General features: G+C 68.0%; 2 protein-coding genes across 2 annotated transcripts in view; both read left to right on the plus strand.

Moving 5' to 3' along the window:
* The window catches only part of LOC144260047 (uncharacterized), a 317,403-nt gene that overhangs the window by 145,657 nt on the left and 149,356 nt on the right, over positions 1-22,390 (plus strand). The window lies entirely within an intron of this gene.
* The window catches only part of LOC144261115 (SCO-spondin-like), a 136,735-nt gene that overhangs the window by 24,643 nt on the left and 89,702 nt on the right, over positions 1-22,390 (plus strand). Inside the window, exons 24-34 of the mRNA XM_077810286.1 lie at positions 2,362-2,489; positions 3,837-3,946; positions 4,428-4,577; positions 7,191-7,284; positions 7,801-8,201; positions 8,736-8,966; positions 9,401-9,589; positions 10,287-10,523; positions 11,447-11,569; positions 12,170-12,261; positions 16,174-16,411. Of these exons, the coding sequence (XP_077666412.1) occupies positions 2,362-2,489; positions 3,837-3,946; positions 4,428-4,577; positions 7,191-7,284; positions 7,801-8,201; positions 8,736-8,966; positions 9,401-9,589; positions 10,287-10,523; positions 11,447-11,569; positions 12,170-12,261; positions 16,174-16,411 (1,993 nt within the window). The remainder of the gene's footprint in view (positions 1-2,361; positions 2,490-3,836; positions 3,947-4,427; positions 4,578-7,190; positions 7,285-7,800; positions 8,202-8,735; positions 8,967-9,400; positions 9,590-10,286; positions 10,524-11,446; positions 11,570-12,169; positions 12,262-16,173; positions 16,412-22,390) is intronic.

Genomic DNA, 22,390 nt, shown 5'->3' on the forward strand with positions numbered 1-22,390 from the left:
ACCCCAACGACCAGCCAGCCCCACCCCTCCTGGGTCTGCACAGGGATCTGGGCCATAGGCAGGGCGAGGGGCTTCGTCCCTGGGACCCTCACGCAGCTCACACAGCCCCTCAGCATCTGAGGCTGCACCACCCTGGGCCTGACACCAGTTCTCTCTGTCCCAGGATCTCGCCATCCCAGGAATGTCTCCCCATTGACCATCACCTTCCACTCCCACTGGAGGCCCGAGGGGCCTGGCCCCAGGAAACTCCACACAGACATATAGGTTGGGGTGAGGAGTGGGAGCCTGTCCACCTCCCCACCCATCTGGCTGACGGTGTCTATGGCCTTGGGACCCAGCAAGGGAGCTAGACACCGGGGCTTTTCCGTAGGGTCCCCCTGGTTCAAATCGCCAGCCTGCTCAAAGGCAGTGAGGTGGGCATCCACATCCCCCCCCTTAACCAGGGGCAGCAATTTAGTCTTGAGGTTCCCTGCAGAACTGGCCCCCCGGGGTCTATCCCCACTGACCCCGGTGGGTCCCCTAGGCCTCTCTGCTCCCCCACCGCCAGTTCATGCCTCTCGGGCTCTCGCTGTCTCTCACAGTCCTCTTGCTCTCTCGCACTCAGCTCCAATCCCGTCCGTCTCCGATCCCCCGATGGGGAACCCGATCGTGAAGACCCCTGTCTGGCTGGGGACAGGAGTCTTGGGGATGCCTGGCTCCTACTCCAGCTGCTCCCAGATCCTGCCATAGCCCCATTTGGGGTCAGGAATCTGTTCCTTAGAGCGGTCATCCTCCTCCAGCTGCACGATTAACTCTGCTTTGGTGAACTTTCCAATGCTCAACCCTCTCTTTCTGCACAGGGTTACAATGTCCTTCTTTAGGAGACGGTGACAGGCCATCACTTCGCTCTTCCCAAGTTGTTGTGGACTCACAGGCCTGTGTGCTCTTAGCTCCCCATGGTTTCCAGGGAGAACTCCTGGTGTGCCAGTCCTCGAGGTCACCACCTCTTTGCCAGGGTCGAGCTGCAGACTTCTCCGTCCCTGGGACTGCTCGCTGCAATCCCCCGGGGGACCCTGTTACTGCAAAAGTCCTTCTCTCTGGTCACACACTCCCAGGGTTTAACCGCCCCCTGAAACTGTCTCTCTCTGAATCTTCAGCACGCCTGGTCCCTGTCAATCCCTCTTCGTTTTACTGCTCCCCAGTCACTTACTGCAGGAAGCACCATCCGCGGGGTGCAGTACATCCCACCTCTGCCACCAGTTGTCACGGAGTCCCCGGGCGATGCTCTGGAACTGCTCCCTATGAAGCCAGTCAGGACTCTGGGGAAGTCTCTCTGGGAGCAGACTGCCTTCAGGACACACAGCTCACACAGCTTCCACCTTCCTGGGTCTGACCTCGGAGCATTCAGCCTCCTCTGCCCCTCCGTGCGCTTCCCACAGCGAGTCTGCTCAGGCGGGGTCCTGGGGAAGCCAGAGGGTCCTGCCCCCCAACTTCGTAGTCAGATGTGACTCTCAGCCAGCCAGTAAAACAGAAGGTTTATTAGACGACAGGAACATGGTCTAACACAGAGCTTGTAGGTGCAGAGAACAGGACCCCTCAGCTGGGTCCATTTTGGGGGGCAGTGAGCCAGACAACCCTGTCTGCTCTTCATTCCACGTCCCAGCCAGCCCCAAACTGAAAACTCCCTCCAGCCCCTCGTCCTCTGGGCTTTCCCCTTTCTGGGGCCAGGAGGCCACCTGATTCCTTTGTTCTCCAACCTTTTAGCTCTCACCTTGCAGGGGGGAAGGGCCCAGGCCATCAGTTGCCAGGAAACAGGGTGTCGGCCATTCTCTGTGTCCAGACCCCTGCACACAGCTGCCCTCTAGGGCTCTGCAAGGATCGTTCACCCTTATCCCACCACCTAGATACTTAAAAAGAAAAGGAGGACTTGTAGCACCTTAGAGACTAACCAATTTATTTGAGCATAAGCATGATGCATCCGATGAAGTGAGCTGTAGCTCACAAAAGCTCATGCTCAAATAAATTGGTTAGACTCTAAGGTGCCACAAGTCCTCCTTTTCTTTTTGCGTATACAGACTAACACGGCTGCTACTCTGAAAGTAGATACTTAAGAACTGCATAGGGGAAACTGAGGCACCCCCACAATATTTAGAGGAAACATTAAGAACAGTCCCACTTTGTCACAGGCGCTGATGGCTGGAGTGTGGTGGGGGTGGACGGGAGGCTGGGATGTTGCTGCAGCGGGGGTGCAGGGGTCTTGCAGTGGCTGGGTATTCGGGGTGCTGGGATGCAGGGGTGTTGCAGTGTCTGGGGATTCGGGGTGCAGGGGTGTTGCAGTGTCTGGGGATTCGGGGTGCTGACATTCCCGTCTCTGGTTCCCAGGCGAACGCTCACCGTGGGACCTGGGCCCGGAAGCGCTGCAGCATCATGATGCAGCATCTCTTTGCCCCGTGCCACGAGGAGGTGCCCTGCCAGCAGTTCTACGACTGGTGTGTCTTTGATGCCTGCGGGTAGGTGCCGGGGGCTGGGCTGGGCAGGGCGGCTGGCTCTGGGGCCTGGGCGCTGAGCGCTGGTGAGGGGTGGTGTCATGAACCCAGAGGCCCGGTACTCTTGCACGGTGTGGAGCAGTCCCTGGGAGGACCCCTCTGTGTCTCAGCCCCCTCAGGGTCGCACTCTCACAGGGATCCGCCCCTCAGCTTCCCCACCTCCCGGGACCGAACCTCAGAGCCGTCAGCCCCCCTGCTTCACGCCCGGCGCTCCCCTCAGCGAGTCCACTGGGTTGGACCCAGGAGGGAGACTTGCACCCCCAAAGGGAGCAACGCACCCCGACTTCCTGACTCCGCAGTGACTCTCGGCCAGCGTGTGACTGCAGGAGGGACGTCTGAGCACAGCACAGAAAATCCTTGGTTACCATAGAGAAGAGAAAGTTACGGCATGGTCCATCGGGGTCGGTCCCAGAGCTGTGACCCCTCTTTGGACCCAGTCCAGAAGCTTCTCCCCTGCCTCAGCAGCCCACACTTAATAGCCCCACCTGGCTCCTCCCCAGCCCTTTGTCCTCCAGCTGGACACACGGACACACACAAACAGGGCCTCTGTCTACGGTCATTTGTTGCTAGGTGCCAAATGTCCGGGCAATTGCAATGGTCATTGTCTTCTGGGACTGTCCAGGGGTGTGGGCCCCAGGCAGCCTGGCCCTCTGGGGCTCTGCAAAGAGTAAACAACCCTTTCCCCCACCCAGTTACCCAAGTACCACATAGGGGAAACTGAGGCACGCACACTATTCATACATTCTGAGCAATTCCCACTCCGTCACAGGCGGCAGGGCTGCAAGGCTGCCCCATGCCGTTCCCTGCAGCCAGTGGTCTGTGTAAGCTTTGGTGTGAGAGCCGGGCAGTGGGTGCTGGCCTCCCCTGGCTCTGCTCACCATTACAGCTGGCTCCGACAGCCCTGGGGACCGCCTCGCTGGGGAGAGGGTGTTTCGTGAGGGGCTCAGGGCTGGCGTGAGGGATGCTAGGGAGGGAGCAAGAGCCCCCCCAGGACGAGTGGCGCCAGCCTGGCCTCTAGAGAAGGGGCAGGAGGCTGAATTTGTGTGTCCCTGGGTGGGGGGGTCGGTGCATCGGGGGGGGTCGGTGCACAGGGGGAGCTCGGGGCTGAAGGGGCCCAGGCTGGCTTCCCCCTGCCCTCGGGGAGCCCCGGTCTGAGCATGGAGCCCGGGTTCCCCTCCCCTCCCACGGTCAGTAGGGAAGCACGCTGGACAGGGAGATGAATCCCCCACTGCAGGTCACATCTGGCTTGTGGGCGGTGTCGGCTGCCCCTCCCCGGCTGCCGGCGGCTGATGCGGCGCTGTGTGTGGGCAGGTGCGACGCCGGGGGGGACTGCGAGTGTCTGTGCACGGCCATCGCCGCCTACGCCGAGGAGTGTAACAAGCGCGGGGTGTACGTCCGCTGGAGGAGCCAGGAGCTGTGCCGTAAGTGCCCCCCCGCCCCCAGGGCCCCGCAGCAACAGCCCTGGGCTGAGCCTGGAGAGGGGCTGGGGCTGGGGCTGGCAGTCGTGGGCAGAGCTCCTCTGTGGGCCAGGAGGCCTCCTTGGGCCGGGGGCTCCCCCGAGGGCTGTCTGCTCCCCTGCCACAGCTGTGGGGTCCATCGCAGAGAGTGACCAGCTGCGGGAATCCGGCTAGCTGTCCGGGGCTGGAGGGGCGGGACGGAGTTGGAGGGGGGCAGGACACAGAGCCCAGGCCCTATGGGTTTGCCCTCTCCCCCGCATCCCTGCCCCAGCCGGCGGCAGCTGCAGGTTTCCAGGCCAGGCTGGAGGCGGGAGGGCTCTGTTTCCCCGGGCTGGGGCCGTTAGCAGCGTGTAGCCCCCACACCTGGCTCCCAGGCCTCCTCAGCCCCCGGAGAGCCAGCGCCTGGCCGGTGGCAGTGACCCCCGCCTCCCTGTCTCCCTGCCAGCCATGCAGTGCGATAACGGGCTGGAGTACGAAGCCTGCGGCCCCGCCTGCCCCCAGACCTGCAAGAACTTCGGCCTGGAGCCCGCCGAGCACTGTGATGCCATCTCCTGCGTGGAGGGCTGCTTCTGCCCCGACGGCAGGGTCCTGCATGGTGAGCTGCTGGGGGCTGGGCGGTGACGGGGGCGCTGGGGTGACTGGAGGCTGGGGGCAGGGCGGTGACGCTGGGGTCAGGGACAGGGGGCGCTGGGGGGCGGGACGGGGGCGCTAGGGCCAGGACGGGGGCGCTGGGGGCAGGGCGGGGATGGGGCGCTGTGGGCAGGACGGGGACGCTGGGGGCGGGGACGGGGCGCTGGGGGCAGGGCGGGGACTGGGTGCTGGGGGCAGGGCAGTGAAGGGGGTGCTGGGGGCAGGGACAGGGGGCGCTGGGGTGCAGGGACGGGGCGCTGGGGGGCAGGATGGGAATGCTGTGGGCGGAACGGGGGCGCTGGGGGTGGGACAGGGGCGCTGGGGGCGGGGACGGGGCGCTGGGGTCAGGGACAGGGGTTGCTGGGGGCAGAGCGGGGACAGGGCGCTGGGGGCAGGGCAGGGACTGGACGCTGGGGGCAGGACAGGGGCGCTGGGGGCAGGGCGGGGACGGGGGCGCTGGGGGCAGGACGGGGGTGCTGGGGGCTGGGACGAGACGCTGGGGCCGGGACGGGGGCGCTGGGGGCGGGAAGGGGGTGCCACGGCTGCCTCTGTTTCCAGCAGGTCTCCGGCCCCTGCGCCCCGTGCTGGAGTGTGGGGAGACGGAGCCTGTCCCAGGTGTGACTCGGGGCCTGGGATGGGCCACACTGAGCATGCCCCACTCAGGGCAGGCTGCCAGAAATGGGGAGACAACCCCCAAAAGTGGTGGTTTATTCCGGGGTTAGAGTCACCGGGCCAGTAACAAAAAGCAACTCGCTCTTGTGTCACCATGTTGGTTCACAAGCAGCCCAAACCACAGTCCCCCTTCAGCGTCCCAGCCCCTGGCTCCCTGCCAGGCTTTTGCAAGTGCCCAGAGCAGGAAGGGCCCAGCTGCGATGTCACAGCCCAATGCAGGGGAAGTCACTGGCCCGCGATGGAGTCCAGGGTCGCGTGAGCACGGACAGTTACTGGTGAAAGATGGAGTCTTAGGTCACATGTCCTTGTGTGGTTTGCTGGCTGACGGGCGCCCGCTGACCCCAGGCTGTCTGAGGCATCCACAGGAAAGGCCAGCTGGGCGGGATGAGTTTCTCCGATGGCCTGTTGTGAGGGTGGAGTGTCCTTAATGGGCCATCAACACCTTGCTGGCTAGCCCCATGTCAGTCTCTCTGGGGGTGTCGCCCAGGAACAAACAGGGGTTTGCGATACCCATGCACGGCCAATAGTCCTGCCTTCCCTGACACCCCCGATAGATGCAGCGCTCAGCAAATCGTAACTTTTCATAGACTCAGAGAAGATCGGGGTGGAAGGGACCTCAGGAGGTTCTAGTCCAACCCCCTGCTCAAAGCAGGACCGATCCCCGACTGAATCCGGTGATGCCTTATGTGATACACTTTGTACAAGACCTGAGTGACAGAGTGTCACGGAGTCCCTGGGACTCTGGAACTGCTCCCCATGAAGCCAGGCAGGACTCTGGGGAAGTCTCCTCTCTGCGAGCAGCCTGTCTGCAGGACACACAGCTCACCTGGCTTTCACCTTCCTGGGTCTGACCTCGGAGCATTCAGCCTCCTCTGCCCCTCCGTGCGCTTCGCACAGCGAGTCCGCCCAGGCGGGGTCCTGGGGAAGCCAAGGGGTCCTGCCCCCCAGCTCCGCCATCAGACGGGACTCTCAGCCAGCCAGTAACACAGAAGGTTTATTAGACGACAGGAACATGGTCTAACACAGAGCTTGTAGGTGCAGAGAACAGGACCCCTCAGCTGGGTCCATTTTGGGGGGCAGTGAGCCAGACAACCATGTCTGCACTTCACTCTATGACCCAGCCAGCCCCAAACTGCCTCCCGCTCCAGCCCCTCCTCCTCTGGGCTTTGTCCCTTTCCCGGGCCAGGAGGTCACCTGGTTCCTTTGTTCTCCAACCCTTTAGCTCTCACCTTGCAGGAGGGAAGGGCCCAGGCCATCAGTTGCCAGGAAACAGGGTGTTGGCCATTCTCTGTGTCCAGACCCCTGCCCACACCTGCCCTCTAGGGCTCTGCAATGATCATACACCCTTACCCCACCACTTAGATAGGTAAGAACTGCCTAGGGAAACTGCTCCCCACAATATTCAGAGGAAACATTAAGAACAGTCCCGCTTCCTGCAGACAGTCTGCTCACAGAAAGGAGACTTCCCCAGAGTCCTGACTGGCTTCGTAGGCAGCAGTTCCAGACCATGGCCCGGGACTCCGTGACATAGAGGTGGTCACCTTTCTCATACACAGCATCCCGGCAGGTCTGAGGGATGCTGCCTCTCACCACCGGTGCCCCTCGGTGCCACACTGTGCCGGCCCTGGATCCAGGATGCCCCTCACTCCACCCTAGTTCAGAAGCAGGCTGTGGGTGAGAGCGTGGAGACACCGCTGCTCGCTCGAAGTGCGCTGGGGATAGGCTCTCACCCGCCAGAACTGGCTGCTCGGGAACAGGGTGGGGGAAGGCTGTCCCTCCCAGTGCTCCCCTGCAGCCCTCCCGGCTGGGTGTGGGGCCCTGAGTCCCCGAGGGCCCTGGGGTCGGCAGCGGTAAAGTGGGGGATCTCAGGGTCTGCACAGCATCGCTCTCCCGCTTGCCCCGGCAGATGGCAGCTGCATCGACCCCGCCGAGTGCCCCTGTTACTGGGAGGGCATCTCGTTCCCGGCGGGCGCTGTGGTGAAGCAGGAGTGCAAGAACTGGTGAGTTCAGGCTAGTGCCCTGCGAGCTGTCTCCCCTGTGCTAGCTCCCTCCCACCCATCTTCCGGCCCTGGCTCCGCCGAGCGCCCTCGGAGCTCCCCTCGAGGCGTGTGCTCTGCCCAGCCGGGGGGCTTTCCCACAGCCCAGGGGGCTCCTTGCCAGCCCCATGCCCTGAGGTGACAGCCAGGAGAGGCTAAGGGCAGCTTGCCCAGGGGTAGGTGAAGGGCGGCCATACCCTCCTGCCAGCTGGGAGCTGTGCCCTGTGTCGAGTCGCCCCCGCCGGTGGAGCTGTGGCGTGGGGATGGCCAGGTCCCAGCAGATCCCAAAGAGCCCTCCCCGGGCTAGAGTGGACTCTCTGGGCGCTGCCTTCCCCAACCCGCGGCATCCCCCCTCCCGGGGAGGCAGCGCCCCCAACAGACAGACGGGCAGACAGACATTTTCAGGAGCTTTGCTTTGCTTCCGCTCCGTGGCGTCCCTGCCCGGCGAGGCCCTGACGCCCGCTCTCCCGTGGCCCGCAGCACGTGCGAGGCGGGGCTGTGGCAGTGTGATGCCCCTGCAGAACCCTGCGTGGCCCCGGCCCGCTGCCCCGAGGCGCAGTTCGCCTGCCGCACGGGCGGGCGCTGCGTGCCCAGCGCCTGGGTCTGCGACAACGAGGACGACTGCGGGGACGGCTCGGACGAGTTCTGCGCGCCCAGCTGTGCCCCGCACCAGTTCCAGTGCACCAGCGGGCAGTGCGTGGCCTGGGGGCACCGCTGCGACGGCACCGACGACTGCCTGGACCGCTCAGACGAGCGCGACTGCCCGGCGCCCGGCTGCGCCCAGCAGGAGTTCCGCTGCGCCAACGGGCGCTGCATCCCCCGGGCGCACGTCTGCGATGGGGAGCTGGACTGTGGCTTCGCCGACGAGTCCGATGAGGCTGGTGAGTGACGGGCCATGGGCGGCAGGGCTAGCGAGGGGCCGGGCAGGGCCACCCACTGGCCAGTGGGCTACCGAGCCAGCCCTAGAGCCTGTGTGATGGCGCCGGCCGTGTACTGGGGCCTACGAGGTGAGGTGACGCCCCGGCTGAGCCCCTCTGGAGCTCCCCAGGCAGAGATCCCAGCCCTGCCCCCTGTGCACGCGTGGCTCAGAGTACGGGGCCCTGGCGGGCGATTCACTGTGGGGCTCCCGGAGCGGAAGGCGGAGCAGGCCCTGCATGGTGAGTGACGGGACGATCCCGCGGCAGAGCGTGGGGCCTGCACCCTCCTGTCGGTGCCACCGGCTCCTGGCAGCTGAGTGCCCGCTCCCTGTGGAGACCCCCCAGGGGAGCTTGGGCCCCTCTCCCGGTAGCCGAGTGCCAGGTTGCTGGACATGGGCCGTTCCCCGAGGAGCCTGGGGGGGGGTGTGGACCATGCCTCGCCCACGCTGCCGGGGCTGCCCGGTGGGAGCAGAGTCTGACCCCGGCTGGCCCCGGCAGGCTGCGGCCCCTCCTGCGGGGCCGGGGAGTTCAGCTGTGCAGCAGGGCGGTGTCTGCCCTATCCACATCGCTGCGACGGGCACGACGACTGCGGGGACTTCAGCGACGAGCGGGAGTGCGTGTGCCCCCCCGGCGACTTCCAGTGCCCGGACGCGCTGTGCCTCCCGCCGGCCCTGGTGTGCGATGGGAAGAGGGACTGCCCGGCTGGCACCGATGAGGCCTTCTGCCCAGGTGAGCTGCTGGTCCACCACCCCGCGTGGCTCCTCTCCCCCCACGCTGGCTTCCCCCTCTGCTGTGCTGGGGCCGCCCACCACCCAGGGGCGACCACCCCCTTGCCAGGCCTGGCCTCGCCCCGCCACCCCGCCAGGACCGTCCTCCACGGCCAGCCACCCCTTCGCCACAGCCAGGAGGGCCACCCGCCTCCTCCCCTCAGAGCCCCGCCATGCCGCCGGGCAGGCCCTGGAACGAATGCCGTGCTCCTGAGGGGGCCAGGCTGACGGCCCGGGAGCCTGGATGCCCCTGGGGAGCCGAGCGCGGGCAGCAGCGAGAGCTGCCAACCCGCCCACCAATGCGCCTCCCCCTGCCCTGGGCCTGAGCTGGGAGCTGCCCTCGGCTGGGTGGCAGCGTGTGGCCGGGCAGCCCATCTCTGAATTCTCCCCCTTCAGGCCGGGTGACCTGTGCCCCGGGGCAGCTGCCGTGCCCGGACGGTTCCTGTGTCAGCCGGATGCGGGTGTGCGACGGAGCCTGGGACTGCAGGGACGGCTCTGACGAGAGCCCAGCTCGGTGCCCCCTGCCCGTCACCCTGCCCACGGCGCTGCCCGCGACTCGCCTGCCGCCGGCCAACCGCACCGCCGGTGAGTGGCCAGGGGCCGCTGCGGGGGGGCTGCGGCTTCCGCACTCTGGCCACACAGCAGCAGTGGGGCACAGCTCCTCCCCGCGCCCCACTGTGCCCCCTGCCGGGAGCTCCCCCCACAGCCGGCACCCCACCCTGCTCCCCACAGCGACCCCTGCCGGAAGCCCCCCCCACAGCCGGCACCCCACCCCCGCCCCACAGCGCCCCCTGCCGGGAGCCCCCCCATAGCCCGCGCCCCACCCCCGCCCCACAGCGCCCCCTGCTGGGAGCCCCCCCACAGCCGGCGCCCCACCCCCACCCCACAGCGCCCCCTGCCGGGAGCCGCCCCACAGCCAGCGCCCCACCCCCGCCCCACAGCACCCCCTGCCGGGAGCCGCCCCACAGCCAGCGCCCCACCCTGCTCCCCACAGCCAGTGCCCCACCCTGCTCCCCACAGCGACCCCTGCCGGGAGGGGCCAAGACTGGAATAACTGGGAGCCCCTCACTAACCAGCGCCCCCTGCTGGGAGCTCCCCCCACAGCCGGCGCCCCGCCCCCTCCCCACAGCACCCCCTGCTGGGATCGAGGCGTTGGAGCTGTCGTGTGCAGCGAGCAGGGGACGAGGCTGCCGCTGGGTCCTCTCCCCGGGGGCTCCCTGTAGGAAGCCCCCCCCACCCCGCAGGACCGAGCCCTGAGGGCTCCCTCGGTCTCCCCTCACAGCGCCCCCGTGTGGCCGCTACGAGTTCCGCTGCGGCAGCGGGGAGTGCACGCCGCGTGGCTGGGTGTGCGACGACGAGGCCGACTGCCTGGACGGCAGCGACGAGCTGGTGTGCAACCGGACCTGCGGCCTGGACCAGCACACGTGCGCCGTCAGCGCCGAGTGCATCCCCTACGGGCAGCTGTGCGACGGCATCCCCCAGTGCCGGGACCGGTCCGACGAGAGCACCGACAACTGCGGTGAGCCCAGCGCCGGCTCCAGCCCGGCCCGACCCAGCCCGCGCCTCCCGGGGCCTTTCCTCCTCTCCTCCTTGTCCCTACTAGCCTCCCCGCCCCGGGGCCCCTGCGACCCCCTGCAGGATTGCTCCCCCTGTCCAGCCCCCGACCCCAGCTGCACGGCTCCCCCGTTCGGTCCCTCAGGTGAGTGGCCAGGGCGTGGCCGGGAGTGTGCTGTGGCTTTCGCACCCTGGCCAGTCAGCGCCAGTGGGGCAGGACGTTTCAGTCCCTCTGCTCTGAGCCCCTCCGTCAGCGGTGACAGGGCCCCACGGAGCTGGCGCAAAGTGCCCTGCTCTGTGCTGGCTGCTGACCCATGCCCAGCCCGGTGCCGGCTACGCCGGCTGCTCAGAGCTGCACTCGGAGACGGTGGGGCTCTCCGGGGCAGACGAGGCCGCGGGGGGTCCCCTCTGCCAGAGCCCCGCTGACCACGGACCCCGCGCCTGGCGAACGTGCAGAGTGAGCCGAGGGCACGTGGTGAGTCCTCCATGCGGGCCAGCCACACCTATGCCTGGGGGTCCCTGGTGTAACCCTCCAGAACCGGCCGGCTTTGGGCCCCTCCCGCCCCCCTCCCCGAGCCGGGCTCCGATTCGGGCACAGAGCCAAGCCCGCTGAGTGGGCAAAAGGCTCTGTTCGCTGCCCTGGGCCCTGCCCAGCCCACTCGCCTTTCCACTCTGGCCGCGGGGCCCCACACGGTGACATCGACAGGCCCTGGCTTCGGTTCCCACTGACGACCCAGCCAGGGGCTGGTCATGCAGGCAACCCCCCCCCAGCCCCAGGCAGCAGCAGACACCGCACCCGCCTGCACCCTTGGTGCTGGCCAGGGTGGTCCTGCCCCTTCCCCCCGTGCCCCAGAGCAGGGTCACTGATCTCCCTTCCTTCCCTGGCAGGATCCACCGAGATCCCACCCTGCCCAGGGCTCTTCGTCTGCAACAACCGCATGTGCGTGAACGTCTCCCGGGTGTGCGACGGCTCGCAGGACTGCCCCCAGAGCGAGGACGAGCTGGCCTGCGGTGAGGGTGGCTGCGGGGGGCGGGGGGCATCGCACAGGCCTGGGGCGCTCCCAGCAGCACATCTGTTGGGATGGGGGGCTGCTCCAAGCCCTGCACAGGCTGAACACGTGGGGGGGTGAATGGCAGGGTGACCGGACGATTGGTCTGAGCCAGCACAGGGGGGCCGTGGGGCTACATAGGCACATTGATCAGAGCTTGTACTGCAGGGAGGCAACGATGCCAAACTACAGGGGCCCGTGGTTGTGACGGGCACAGGGGGAGCGGGCGGAGGGCCGAGGCCGTGGTGGGCACGGGGGGAGCGGGCGGAGGGCTGTGGCCATCATGGGCACGGGGGGAGCGGGCATGGGTCTGTGGCCGTGACGGGCACAGGGGGAGCAGGTGGAGGGCCGAGGCCATGATGGGCACGGGGGGAGCAGGCAGAGGGCTGTGGCCATCATGGGCACGGGGGGAGCGGGCATGGGGCTGTGGCCATGACGGGCACGGGGAGGATCGGGCAGAGGGCCGTGGCTTTGATGGGCACGGGGGGAGTGGGTGGAGGGCCGTGGCTTTGATGGGCAGATCCCCTGGGCCTCTCACTGCCCCCCGTCGGCCCCCCTGCAGACCATCACGTCCCACCCGGCGAGAGGAACCAGACGGTGGGGCCCTGCACCGAGTACTCGTGTGCTGAAGGCAAATGCATCTCCTTTAAGCAGGTATGGCTGGGGCTGGGGGCTGAGGGGGGCAGTGCCCCTGTTGGGGGCTCCAAGACGTTGTTGTGTGCGGCTGCTGGCCCAGCCCTGCCCCGGCTCCACTCCCCTGCCTGCGGGGCTGAGAGGTGCTGGCCAATCGGGTCTGGGCAGGTCTGCATGGCAGAGCTCCCCTCTGGCTAGCGTCCAGGGAGGAGGAAGGGGCAGTGCCCCTGGGTGAGCTGGGCCCAGTGTGCATAGACTCCCCGCTTCAGCCCTGTGCCCTAGCCCGAGACATGCGAGCTCCCTGGAAGCACTGCCCAGGCTGCCCCCTCCTGTCCCCTATGCCTGCCTCAGTGCTCCCCCACTGCCTCTGTCTCCACTGCCCTCCCCTGGCCAAGGGTCGTCTCTCTGCCCCCTCTCGCCATGCTCCCCTCGCCGATGCATCACACCCCTGGCACCCGGCAGCCTCATCCTCAACCACTGAGAGAGCCTGGGGGCTGCTGCGCCAACCTCCTCTGCCCCCCGCCAGCCTGCCAGGCATGCCTAGCTCTCATCTCCCTTCCCGGCTCTTCCTTCCCTGGCTGCCACTCCCCGGCAGGGCAGAGCCGGCTGGATCCTAACAGCATCGGACACCTTTGCCACCCAGCCCTTGCCTCCTGATGCCAGTCCAGAGTGCCCCCTCGCGCCCGCTGCTCTGTTCTGTCTGCACTCGGCTCATAGGATCCTTCTTACACCGGCTGGTCTCTGCTTCCCTCACCTGCCCATACTGCCTGCCCTGCCCTCCCCCTGTCCCCTGTCCCCTGTCCCCTTCCCTCGTCTCTACTTCCCTCACCTGCCCATACTACCTGCCCTGCCCTGCCTTCCCCTGCCCTGCCCTGTCCCCTGCTGTCACAGAGTGTGGGGGAGTCAGGGCCCTGCACCCCCCACTTCCTGCGATTCCCTGGGACTCTCAGCCAGCCAGTAACACAGAGGTTTATTAGATGACAGGAACACGGTCCAAACCAGAGCTTGTAGGTACAGAGAACACAACCCCTCAGTCAGGTCCATCTTGGGGGGTGGGGAGCCCAGACCTCGGTTCTGGGCCTCCCTCCGTTTCCCCAGCCAGCTCCAAATAGAAATCCCCTCCAGCCCTCTCCCCCAGCCACAGCCCCCAGCTCCTCCTCTAGCCTTTGTCTAGTCTGGGGCAGAAGGTGTCACCTGGCCACAGCCCCCTCCTGGGCTCAGGTTACAGGCTCAGGTATCGTTCCTCAGTCAAGTCACCCCCTTACTTCCCAGCACTATGTAGTATCAATGCAGACAGTAAACTAGTAAAACTCCCATGCAACATTCCCAGGTGAATACTCCCTGCTCCGTCGCACCTCTTCCCTTCGCTGCTCTCTGCTTCCCTCACCCACCCAGACTGCCTGCCTTCCCCTGCCCTGCCCTCTCCCTGTCCCCTGCTTCCTTCCCTCATCTCTGCTTCCCTCACCTGCCCATACTGCCTTCCTTCCCCTACCCTGCCCTGCCCTCTCCCTGTCCCCTGCTCCCTTCGCTCATCTCTGCTTCCCTCACCCGCCCATACTGCCTGCCTTCCCCTGCCCTGCCCTCTCCCTGTCCCCTGCTTCCTTCCCTCATCTCTGCTTCCCTCACCTGCCCATACTGCCTGCCTTCCCCTGCCCTGCCCTCTCCCTGTCCCCTGCTCCCTTCGCTCATCTCTGCTTCCCTCACCCACCCATACTGCCTGCCTTCCCCTGCCCTGCCCTCTCCCTGTCCCCTGCTCCCTTCGCTCATCTCTGCTTCCCTCACCCGCCCATACTGCCTGCCTTCCCCTGCCCTGCCCTCTCCCTGTCCCCTGCTCCCTTCCCTCATCTCTGCTTCCCTCACCCACCCATACTGCCTGCCTTCCCCTGCCCTGCCCTGCCCTCTCCCTGTCCCCTGCTCCCTTCGCTCATCTCTGCTTCCCTCACCCACCCATACTGCCTGCCTTCCCCTGCCCTGCCCTCTCCCTGTCCCCTGCTCCCTTCCCTCATCTCTGCTTCCCTCACCCGCCCATACTGCCTGCCTTCCCCTGCCCTGCCCTCTCCCTGTCCCCTGCTTCCTTCCCTCATCTCTGCTTCCCTCACCTGCCCATACTGCCTGCCTTCCCCTGCCCTGCCCTCTCCCTGTCCCCTGCTCCCTTCGCTCATCTCTGCTTCCCTCACCCGCCCATACTGCCTGCCTTCCCCTGCCCTGCCCTCTCCCTGTCCCCTGCTCCCTTCCCTCATCTCTGCTTCCCTCACCCACCCATACTGCCTGCCTTCCCCTGCCCTGCCCTCTCCCTGTCCCCTGCTCCCTTCCCTCATCTCTGCTTCCCTCACCCACCCATACTGCCTGCCTTCCCCTGCCCTGCCCTCTCCCTGTCCCCTGCTCCCTTCGCTCATCTCTGCTTCCCTCACCCGCCCATACTGCCTGCCTTCCCCTGCCCTGCCCTCTCCCTGTCCCCTGCTCCCTTCCCTCATCTCTGCTTCCCTCACCCACCCATACTGCCTGCCTTCCCCTGCCCTGCCCTGCCCTCTCCCTGTCCCCTGCTCCCTTCCCTCATCTCTGCTTCCCTCACCCGCCCATACTGCCTGCCTTCCCCTGCCCTGCCCTCTCCCTGTCCCCTGCTTCCTTCCCTCATCTCTGCTTCCCTCACCCGCCCATACTGCCTGCCTTCCCCTGCCCTGCCCTCTCCCTGTCCCCTGCTCCCTTCCCTCATCTCTGCTTCCCTCACCCGCCCATACTGCCTGCCTTCCCCTGCCCTGCCCTCTCCCTGTCCCCTGCTCCCTTCCCTCATCTCTGCTTCCCTCACCCGCCCATACTGCCTGCCTTCCCCTGCCCTGCCCTGCCCTCTCCCTGTCCCCTGCTCCCTTCGCTCATCTCTGCTTCCCTCACCCACCCATACTGCCTGCCTTCCCCTGCCCTGCCCTGCCCTCTCCCTGTCCCCTGCTCCCTTCCCTCATCTCTGCTTCCCTCACCCACCCATACTGCCTGCCTTCCCCTGCCCTGCCCTCTCCCTGTCCCCTGCTCCCTTCCCTCATCTCTGCTTCCCTCACCCACCCATACTGCCTGCCTTCCCCTGCCCTGCCCTCTCCCTGTCCCCTGCTTCCTTCCCTCATCTCTGCTTCCCTCACCCACCCATACTGCCTGCCTTCCCCTGCCCTGCCCTCTCCCTGTCCCCTGCTTCCTTCCCTCATCTCTGCTTCCCTCACCCACCCATACTGCCTGCCTTCCCCTGCCCTGCCCTGCCCTCTCCCTGTCCCCTGCTCCCTTCGCTCATCTCTGCTTCCCTCACCTGCCCATACTGCCTGCCTTCCCCTGCCCTGCCCTCTCCCTGTCCCCTGCTCCCTTCGCTCATCTCTGCTTCCCTCACCTGCCCATACTGCCTTCCTTCCCCTACCCTGCCCTCTCCCTGTCCCCTGCTTCCTTCCCTCATCTCTGCTTCCCTCACCCGCCCATACTGCCTGCCTTCCCCTGCCCTGCCCTGCCCTCTCCCTGTCCCCTGCTCCCTTCCCTCATCTCTGCTTCCCTCACCCGCCCATACTGCCTGCCTTCACCTGCCCTGCCCTGCCCTCTCCCTGTCCCCTGCTCCCTTCCCTCATCTCTGCTTCCCTCACCCGCCCATACTGCCTGCCTTCACCTGCCCTGCCCTGCCCTCTCCCTGTCCCCTGCTCCCTTCCCTCATCTCTGCTTCCCTCACCCGCCCATACTGCCTGCCTTCCCCTGCCCTGCCCTGCCCTCTCCCTGTCCCCTGCTCCCTTCGCTCATCTCTGCTTCCCTCACCCGCCCATACTGCCTGCCCTGCCCTGCCCTCTCCCTGTCCCCTGCTCCCTTCGCTGGTCTCTGCCTCCCCCTGGCCTTTCCTGGCCCCGTCACTGTCGCCCCCCATCTCTGTGCGTCTCTGCCTCTCCCAGGGCGGCTCAGTGTGTCTCCCTGCAGGTGTGTAACGGGCTGGCGGATTGCGCTGATGGCAGCGAGGCCTCGGGCTGGCTGCCCTCCGACGAGCGGGACTGCGGGCTCTGGAGCCCCTGGGCCCCGTGGAGCACCTGCAGCCGGTCCTGTGGGACGGGCTTGCAGATCCGCAGGCGGGTCTGCACCAGGCGGGCCAACGACGTTCTACGCCACTGCCACGGCGAGGAGACGCAGGCCCAGCAGTGCTTCGCCGTGGCCTGCCCAGGTGAGACGGGCTGGGGGGTGTGTAGAGCCGGGCACGGGGCAGACAGAGGGGTGTGTGCACAGCCGGGCGCGGGGCAGTCAGAGGGGTTTGTGCACAGCCGGGCGCGGGGCAGACAGAGGGGTTTGTGCACAGCCGGGCGCGGGGCAGACAGAGGGGTGTGTGCACAGCCGGGCGCGGGGCAGACGGAGGGGTGTGTGCACAGCCGGGCGCGGGGCAGACGGAGGGGTGTGTGCACAGCCGGGCGTGGGGCAGACAGAGGGGTGTGTGCACAGCCGGGCGCGGGGCAGACGGAGGGGTGTGTGCACAGCCGGGCGCGGGGCAGACAGAGGGGTGTGTACAGCCGGGCGCGGGGCAGACAGAGGGGTGTGTACAGCCGGGCGCGGGGCAGACGGAGGGGTGTGTGCACAGCCGGGCGTGGGGCAGACGGAGGGGTGTGTGCACAGCCGGGCGCGGGGCAGACGGAGGGGTGTGTGCACAGCCGGGCGCGGGGCAGACAGAGGGGTGTGTGTACAGCCGGGCGCGGGGCAGACAGAGGGGTGTGTGTACAGCCGGGCGCAGGCAGACAGAGGTGTGTGTACAGCCGGGCGCGGGGCAGACAGAGGGGTGTGTGTACAGCCGGGCGCGGGGCAGACAGAGGGGTGTGTACAGCCGGGCGCGGGGCAGACGGAGGGGTGTGTGCACAGCCGGGCGTGGGGCAGACGGAGGGGTGTGTGCACAGCTGGGCGCGGGGCAGACGGAGGGGTGTGTGCACAGCCGGGCGCGGGGCAGACAGAGGGGTGTGTGCACAGCCGGGCGCGGGGCAGACAGAGGGGTGTGTGTACAGCCGGGCGCGGGGCAGACAGAGGGGTGTGTGTACAGCCGGGCGCAGGCAGACAGAGGTGTGTGTACAGCCGGGCGCGGGGCAGACAGAGGGGTGTGTGTACAGCCGGGCGCGGGGCAGACAGAGGGGTGTGTACAGCCGGGCGCAGGCAGACAGAGGGGTGTGTGCACAGCCGGGCGCGGGGCAGACAGAGGGGTTTGTGCACAGCCGGGCGCGGGGCAGACAGAGGGGTGTGTGCACAGCCGGGCGCAGGCAGACAGAGGGGTGTGTGCACAGCCGGGCGCGGGGCAGACAGAGGGGTGTGTACAGCCGGGCGCGGGGCAGACAGAGGGGTGTGTGTACAGCCGGGCGCAGGCAGACAGAGGGTGTGTGTACAGCCGGGCGCAGGCAGACAGAGGGGTGTGTGTACAGCCGGGCGTGGGACAGACAGAGGGGTGTGTGCACAGCCGGGCGCGGGGCAGACAGAGGGGTGTGTACAGCCGGGCGCGGGGCAGACAGAGGGGTGTGTGTACAGCCGGGCGCGGGGCAGACAGAGGGGTGTGTGCACAGCCGGGTGCGGGGCAGACAGAGGGGTGTGTGTACAGCCGGGCGCGGGGCAGACAGAGGGGTGTGTGTACAGCCGGGCGCGGGGCAGACAGAGGGGTGTGTGCACAGCCGGGCGCGGGGCAGACAGAGGGGTGTGTGCACAGCCGGGCGCGGGACAGACAGAGGGGTGTGTGCACAGCCGGGCGCGGGGCAGACAGAGGGGTGTGCACAGCCGGGTGTGGGGCAGACAGAGGGGTGTGTGTACAGCCGGGCGCGGGGCAGACAGAGGGGTGTGCACAGCCGGGCGTGGGGCAGACAGAGGGGTGTGCACAGCCGGGCGTGGGGCAGACAGAGGGGTGTGCACAGCCGGGCGTGGGGCAGACAGAGGGGTGTGTGCACAGCCGGGCGCGGGGCAGACAGAGGGGTGTGTGTACAGCCGGGCGCGGGGCAGACAGAGGGGTGTGTGCACAGCCGGGCGAGGGACAGACAGAGGGGTGTGCACAGCCGGGCGCGGGGCAGACAGAGGGGTGTGTGCACAGCCGGGCGCGGGGCAGACAGAGGGGTGTGTGCACAGCCGGGCGCGGGGCAGACAGAGGGGTGTGCACAGCCGGGCGCGGGGCAGACAGAGGGGTGTGCACAGCCGGGCGTGGGGCAGACAGAGGGGTGTGCACAGCCGCGCGTGGGGCAGACAGAGGGGTGTGCACAGCCGGGCGTGGGGCAGACAGAGGGGTGTGTGTACAGCCGGGCGCGGGACAGACAGAGGGGTGTGTGCACAGCCGGGCGAGGGACAGACAGAGGGGTGTGTACAGCCGGGCGCAGGCAGACAGAGGGGTGTGTGCACAGCCGGGCGCGGGGCAGACAGAGGGGTGTGTACAGCCGGGCGCAGGCAGACAGAGGGGTGTGTGCACAGCCGGGCGCGGGGCAGACAGAGGGGTTTGTGCACAGCCGGGCGCGGGGCAGACAGAGGGGTGTGTGTACAGCCGGACGCGGGGCAGACAGAGGGGTTTCTGTACAGCCGGGCGCGGGGCAGACAGAGGGGTGTGTGCACAGCCGGGCGCGGGGCAGACAGAGGGGTGTGTGCACAGCCGGGCGCAGGCAGACAGAGGGGTGTGTGCACAGCCGGGCGCGGGGCAGACAGAGAGGTGTGTGTACAGCCGGGCGCGGGGCAGACAGAGGGGTGTGTGCACAGCCGGGCGCGGGGCAGACAGAGGGGTGTGTGTACAGCCGGGCGCAGGCAGACGGAGGGGTGTGTGCACAGCCGGGCGCGGGGCAGACAGAGGGGTGTGTGCACAGCCAGGCGCGGGGCAGACGGAGGGGTGTGTGTACAGCCGGGCGCTGGGCAGACAGAGGGGTGTGTACAGCCGGGCGCGGGGCAGACAGAGGGGTGTGTACAGCCGGGCGCTGGGCAGACACAGGGGTGTGTACAGCCGGGCGCTGGGCAGACACAGGGGTGTGCACAGCCGGGCGCGGGGCAGACAGAGGGGTGTGTGCACAGCCGGGCGCGGGGCAGACAGAGGGATGTGTGCACAGCCGGGCGCGGGGCAGACAGAGGGGTGTGTGCACAGCCGGGCGCTGGGCAGACAGAGGGGTGTGTGCACAGCCAGGCGCGGGGCAGACGGAGGGGTGTGTGTACAGCCGGGCGCTGGGCAGACAGAGGGGTGTTTACAGCCGGGCACGGGGCAGACAGAGGGGTGTGTACAGCCAGGCGCTGGGCAGACAGAGGGGTGTGTACAGCCGGGCGCTGGGCAGACACAGGGGTGTGCACAGCCGGGCGCGGGGCAGACAGAGGGGTGTGTGCACAGCCGGGCGCAGGCAGACAGAGGGGTGTGTGCACAGCCGGGCGCGGGGCAGACAGAGGGGTGTGTGTACAGCCGGGCGCGGGGCAGACAGAGGGGTGTGTGTACAGCTGGGCGTGGGGCAGACAGAGGGGTGTGTGTACAGCCGGGCGCGGGGCAGACAGAGGGGTGTGTGCACAGCCGGGCGTGGGGCAGACAGAGGGGTGTGTGTACAGCCGGGCGCGGGGCAGACAGAGGGGTGTGTGCACAGCCGGGCGCGGGGCAGACAGAGGGGTGTGTACAGCCGGGCGCAGGCAGACAGAGGGGTGTGTGTACAGCCGGGCGCGGGACAGACAGAGGGGTGTGTGCACAGCCGGGCGCGGGGCAGACAGAGGGGTGTGTACAGCCGGGCGCGGGGCAGACAGAGGGGTGTGTGTACAGCCGGGCGCGGGGCAGACAGAGGGGTGTGTGCACAGCCGGGCGCGGGGCAGACAGAGGGGTGTGTGTACAGCCGGGCGCGGGGCAGACAGAGGGGTGTGTGTACAGCCGGGCGCGGGGCAGACAGAGGGGTGTGTGCACAGCCGGGCGCGGGGCAGACAGAGGGGTGTGTGCACAGCCGGGCGCGGGACAGACAGAGGGGTGTGTGCACAGCCGGGCGCGGGGCAGACAGAGGGGTGTGCACAGCCGGGTGTGGGGCAGACAGAGGGGTGTGTGTACAGCCGGGCGCGGGGCAGACAGAGGGGTGTGCACAGCCGGGCGTGGGGCAGACAGAGGGGTGTGCACAGCCGGGCGTGGGGCAGACAGAGGGGTGTGTGCACAGCCGGGCGCGGGGCAGACAGAGGGGTGTGCACAGCCGGGCGAGGGACAGACAGAGGGGTGTGCACAGCCGGGCGCGGGGCAGACAGAGGGGTGTGTGCACAGCCGGGCGCGGGGCAGACAGAGGGGTGTGTGCACAGCCGGGCGCGGGGCAGACAGAGGGGTGTGCACAGCCGGGTGTGGGGCAGACAGAGGGGTGTGTGTACAGCCGGGCGCGGGGCAGACAGAGGGGTGTGCACAGCCGGGCGTGGGGCAGACAGAGGGGTGTGCACAGCCGGGCGTGGGGCAGACAGAGGGGTGTGCACAGCCGGGCGCGGGGCAGACAGAGGGGTGTGTGCACAGCCGGGCGCGGGGCAGACAGAGAGGTGTGTGTACAGCCGGGCGCGGGGCAGACAGAGGGGTGTGTGCACAGCCGGGCGCGGGGCAGACAGAGGGGTGTGTGTACAGCCGGGCGCAGGCAGACGGAGGGGTGTGTGCACAGCCGGGCGCGGGGCAGACAGAGGGGTGTGTGCACAGCCAGGCGCGGGGCAGACGGAGGGGTGTGTGTACAGCCGGGCGCTGGGCAGACAGAGGGGTGTGTACAGCCGGGCGCGGGGCAGACAGAGGGGTGTGTACAGCCGGGCGCTGGGCAGACACAGGGGTGTGTACAGCCGGGCGCTGGGCAGACACAGGGGTGTGCACAGCCGGGCGCGGGGCAGACAGAGGGGTGTGTGCACAGCCGGGCGCGGGGCAGACAGAGGGATGTGTGCACAGCCGGGCGCGGGGCAGACAGAGGGGTGTGTGCACAGCCGGGCGCTGGGCAGACAGAGGGGTGTGTGCACAGCCAGGCGCGGGGCAGACGGAGGGGTGTGTGTACAGCCGGGCGCTGGGCAGACAGAGGGGTGTGTACAGCCGGGCACGGGGCAGACAGAGGGGTGTGTACAGCCAGGCGCTGGGCAGACAGAGGGGTGTGTACAGCCGGGCGCTGGGCAGACACAGGGGTGTGCACAGCCGGGCGCGGGGCAGACAGAGGGGTGTGTGCACAGCCGGGCGCGGGGCAGACAGAGGGGTGTGTGCACAGCCGGGCGCAGGCAGACAGAGGGGTGTGTGCACAGCCGGGCGCGGGGCAGACAGAGGGGTGTGTGTACAGCCGGGCGCGGGGCAGACAGAGGGGTGTGTGTACAGCCGGGCGTGGGGCAGACAGAGGGGTGTGTGTACAGCCGGGCGCGGGGCAGACAGAGGGGTGTGTGCACAGCCGGGCGTGGGGCAGACAGAGCGGTGTGTGTACAGCCGGGCGTGGGGCAGACAGAGGGGTGTGTGTACAGCCGGGCGCGGGGCAGACAGAGGGGTGTGTGCACAGCCGGGCGCGGGGCAGACAGAGGGGTATGTACAGCCGGGCGCAGGCAGACAGAGGGGTGTGTGTACAGCCGGGCGCGGGACAGACAGAGGGGTGTGTGCACAGCCGGGCGCGGGGCAGACAGTGGGGTGTGTACAGCCGGGCGCGGGGCAGTCAGAGGGGTGTGTGTACAGCCGGGCGCGGGGCAGACAGAGGGGTGTGTACAGCCGGGCGCGGGGCAGACAGAGGGGTGTGTGTACAGCCGGGTGCGGGGCAGACAGAGGGGTGTGTGCACAGCCGGGCGCAGGCAGACAGAGGGGTGTGTGTACAGCCGGGCGCGGGGCAGACAGAGGGGTGTGTGTACAGCCGGGCGCGGGGCAGACAGAGGGGTGTGTGCACAGCCAGGCGAGGGGCAGACAGAGGGGTGTCCGTATGGCCGGGCGTGGGGCAGACAGAGGGGTGTGTGCACAGCCGGGCACAGGCAGACAGAGGGGTGTGTGCACAGCCGGGCGCAGGCAGACAGAGGGGTGTGTGTACAGCCAGGCGTGGGGCAGACAGAGGGGTGTGTGCACAGCCGGGCACAGGCAGACAGAGGGGTGTGTGTACAGCCGGGCGCGGGGCAGACAGAGAGGTGTGTGTACAGCCGGGCGCGGGGCAGACAGAGGGGTGTGTGCACAGCCGGGCGCGGGGCAGACAGAGGGGTTTGTGCACAGCCGGGCGCAGGCAGA

Source organism: Eretmochelys imbricata, chromosome 2 (assembly GCF_965152235.1).
Source record: "Eretmochelys imbricata isolate rEreImb1 chromosome 2, rEreImb1.hap1, whole genome shotgun sequence".
Lineage (NCBI taxonomy): Eukaryota > Metazoa > Chordata > Testudines > Cheloniidae > Eretmochelys > Eretmochelys imbricata.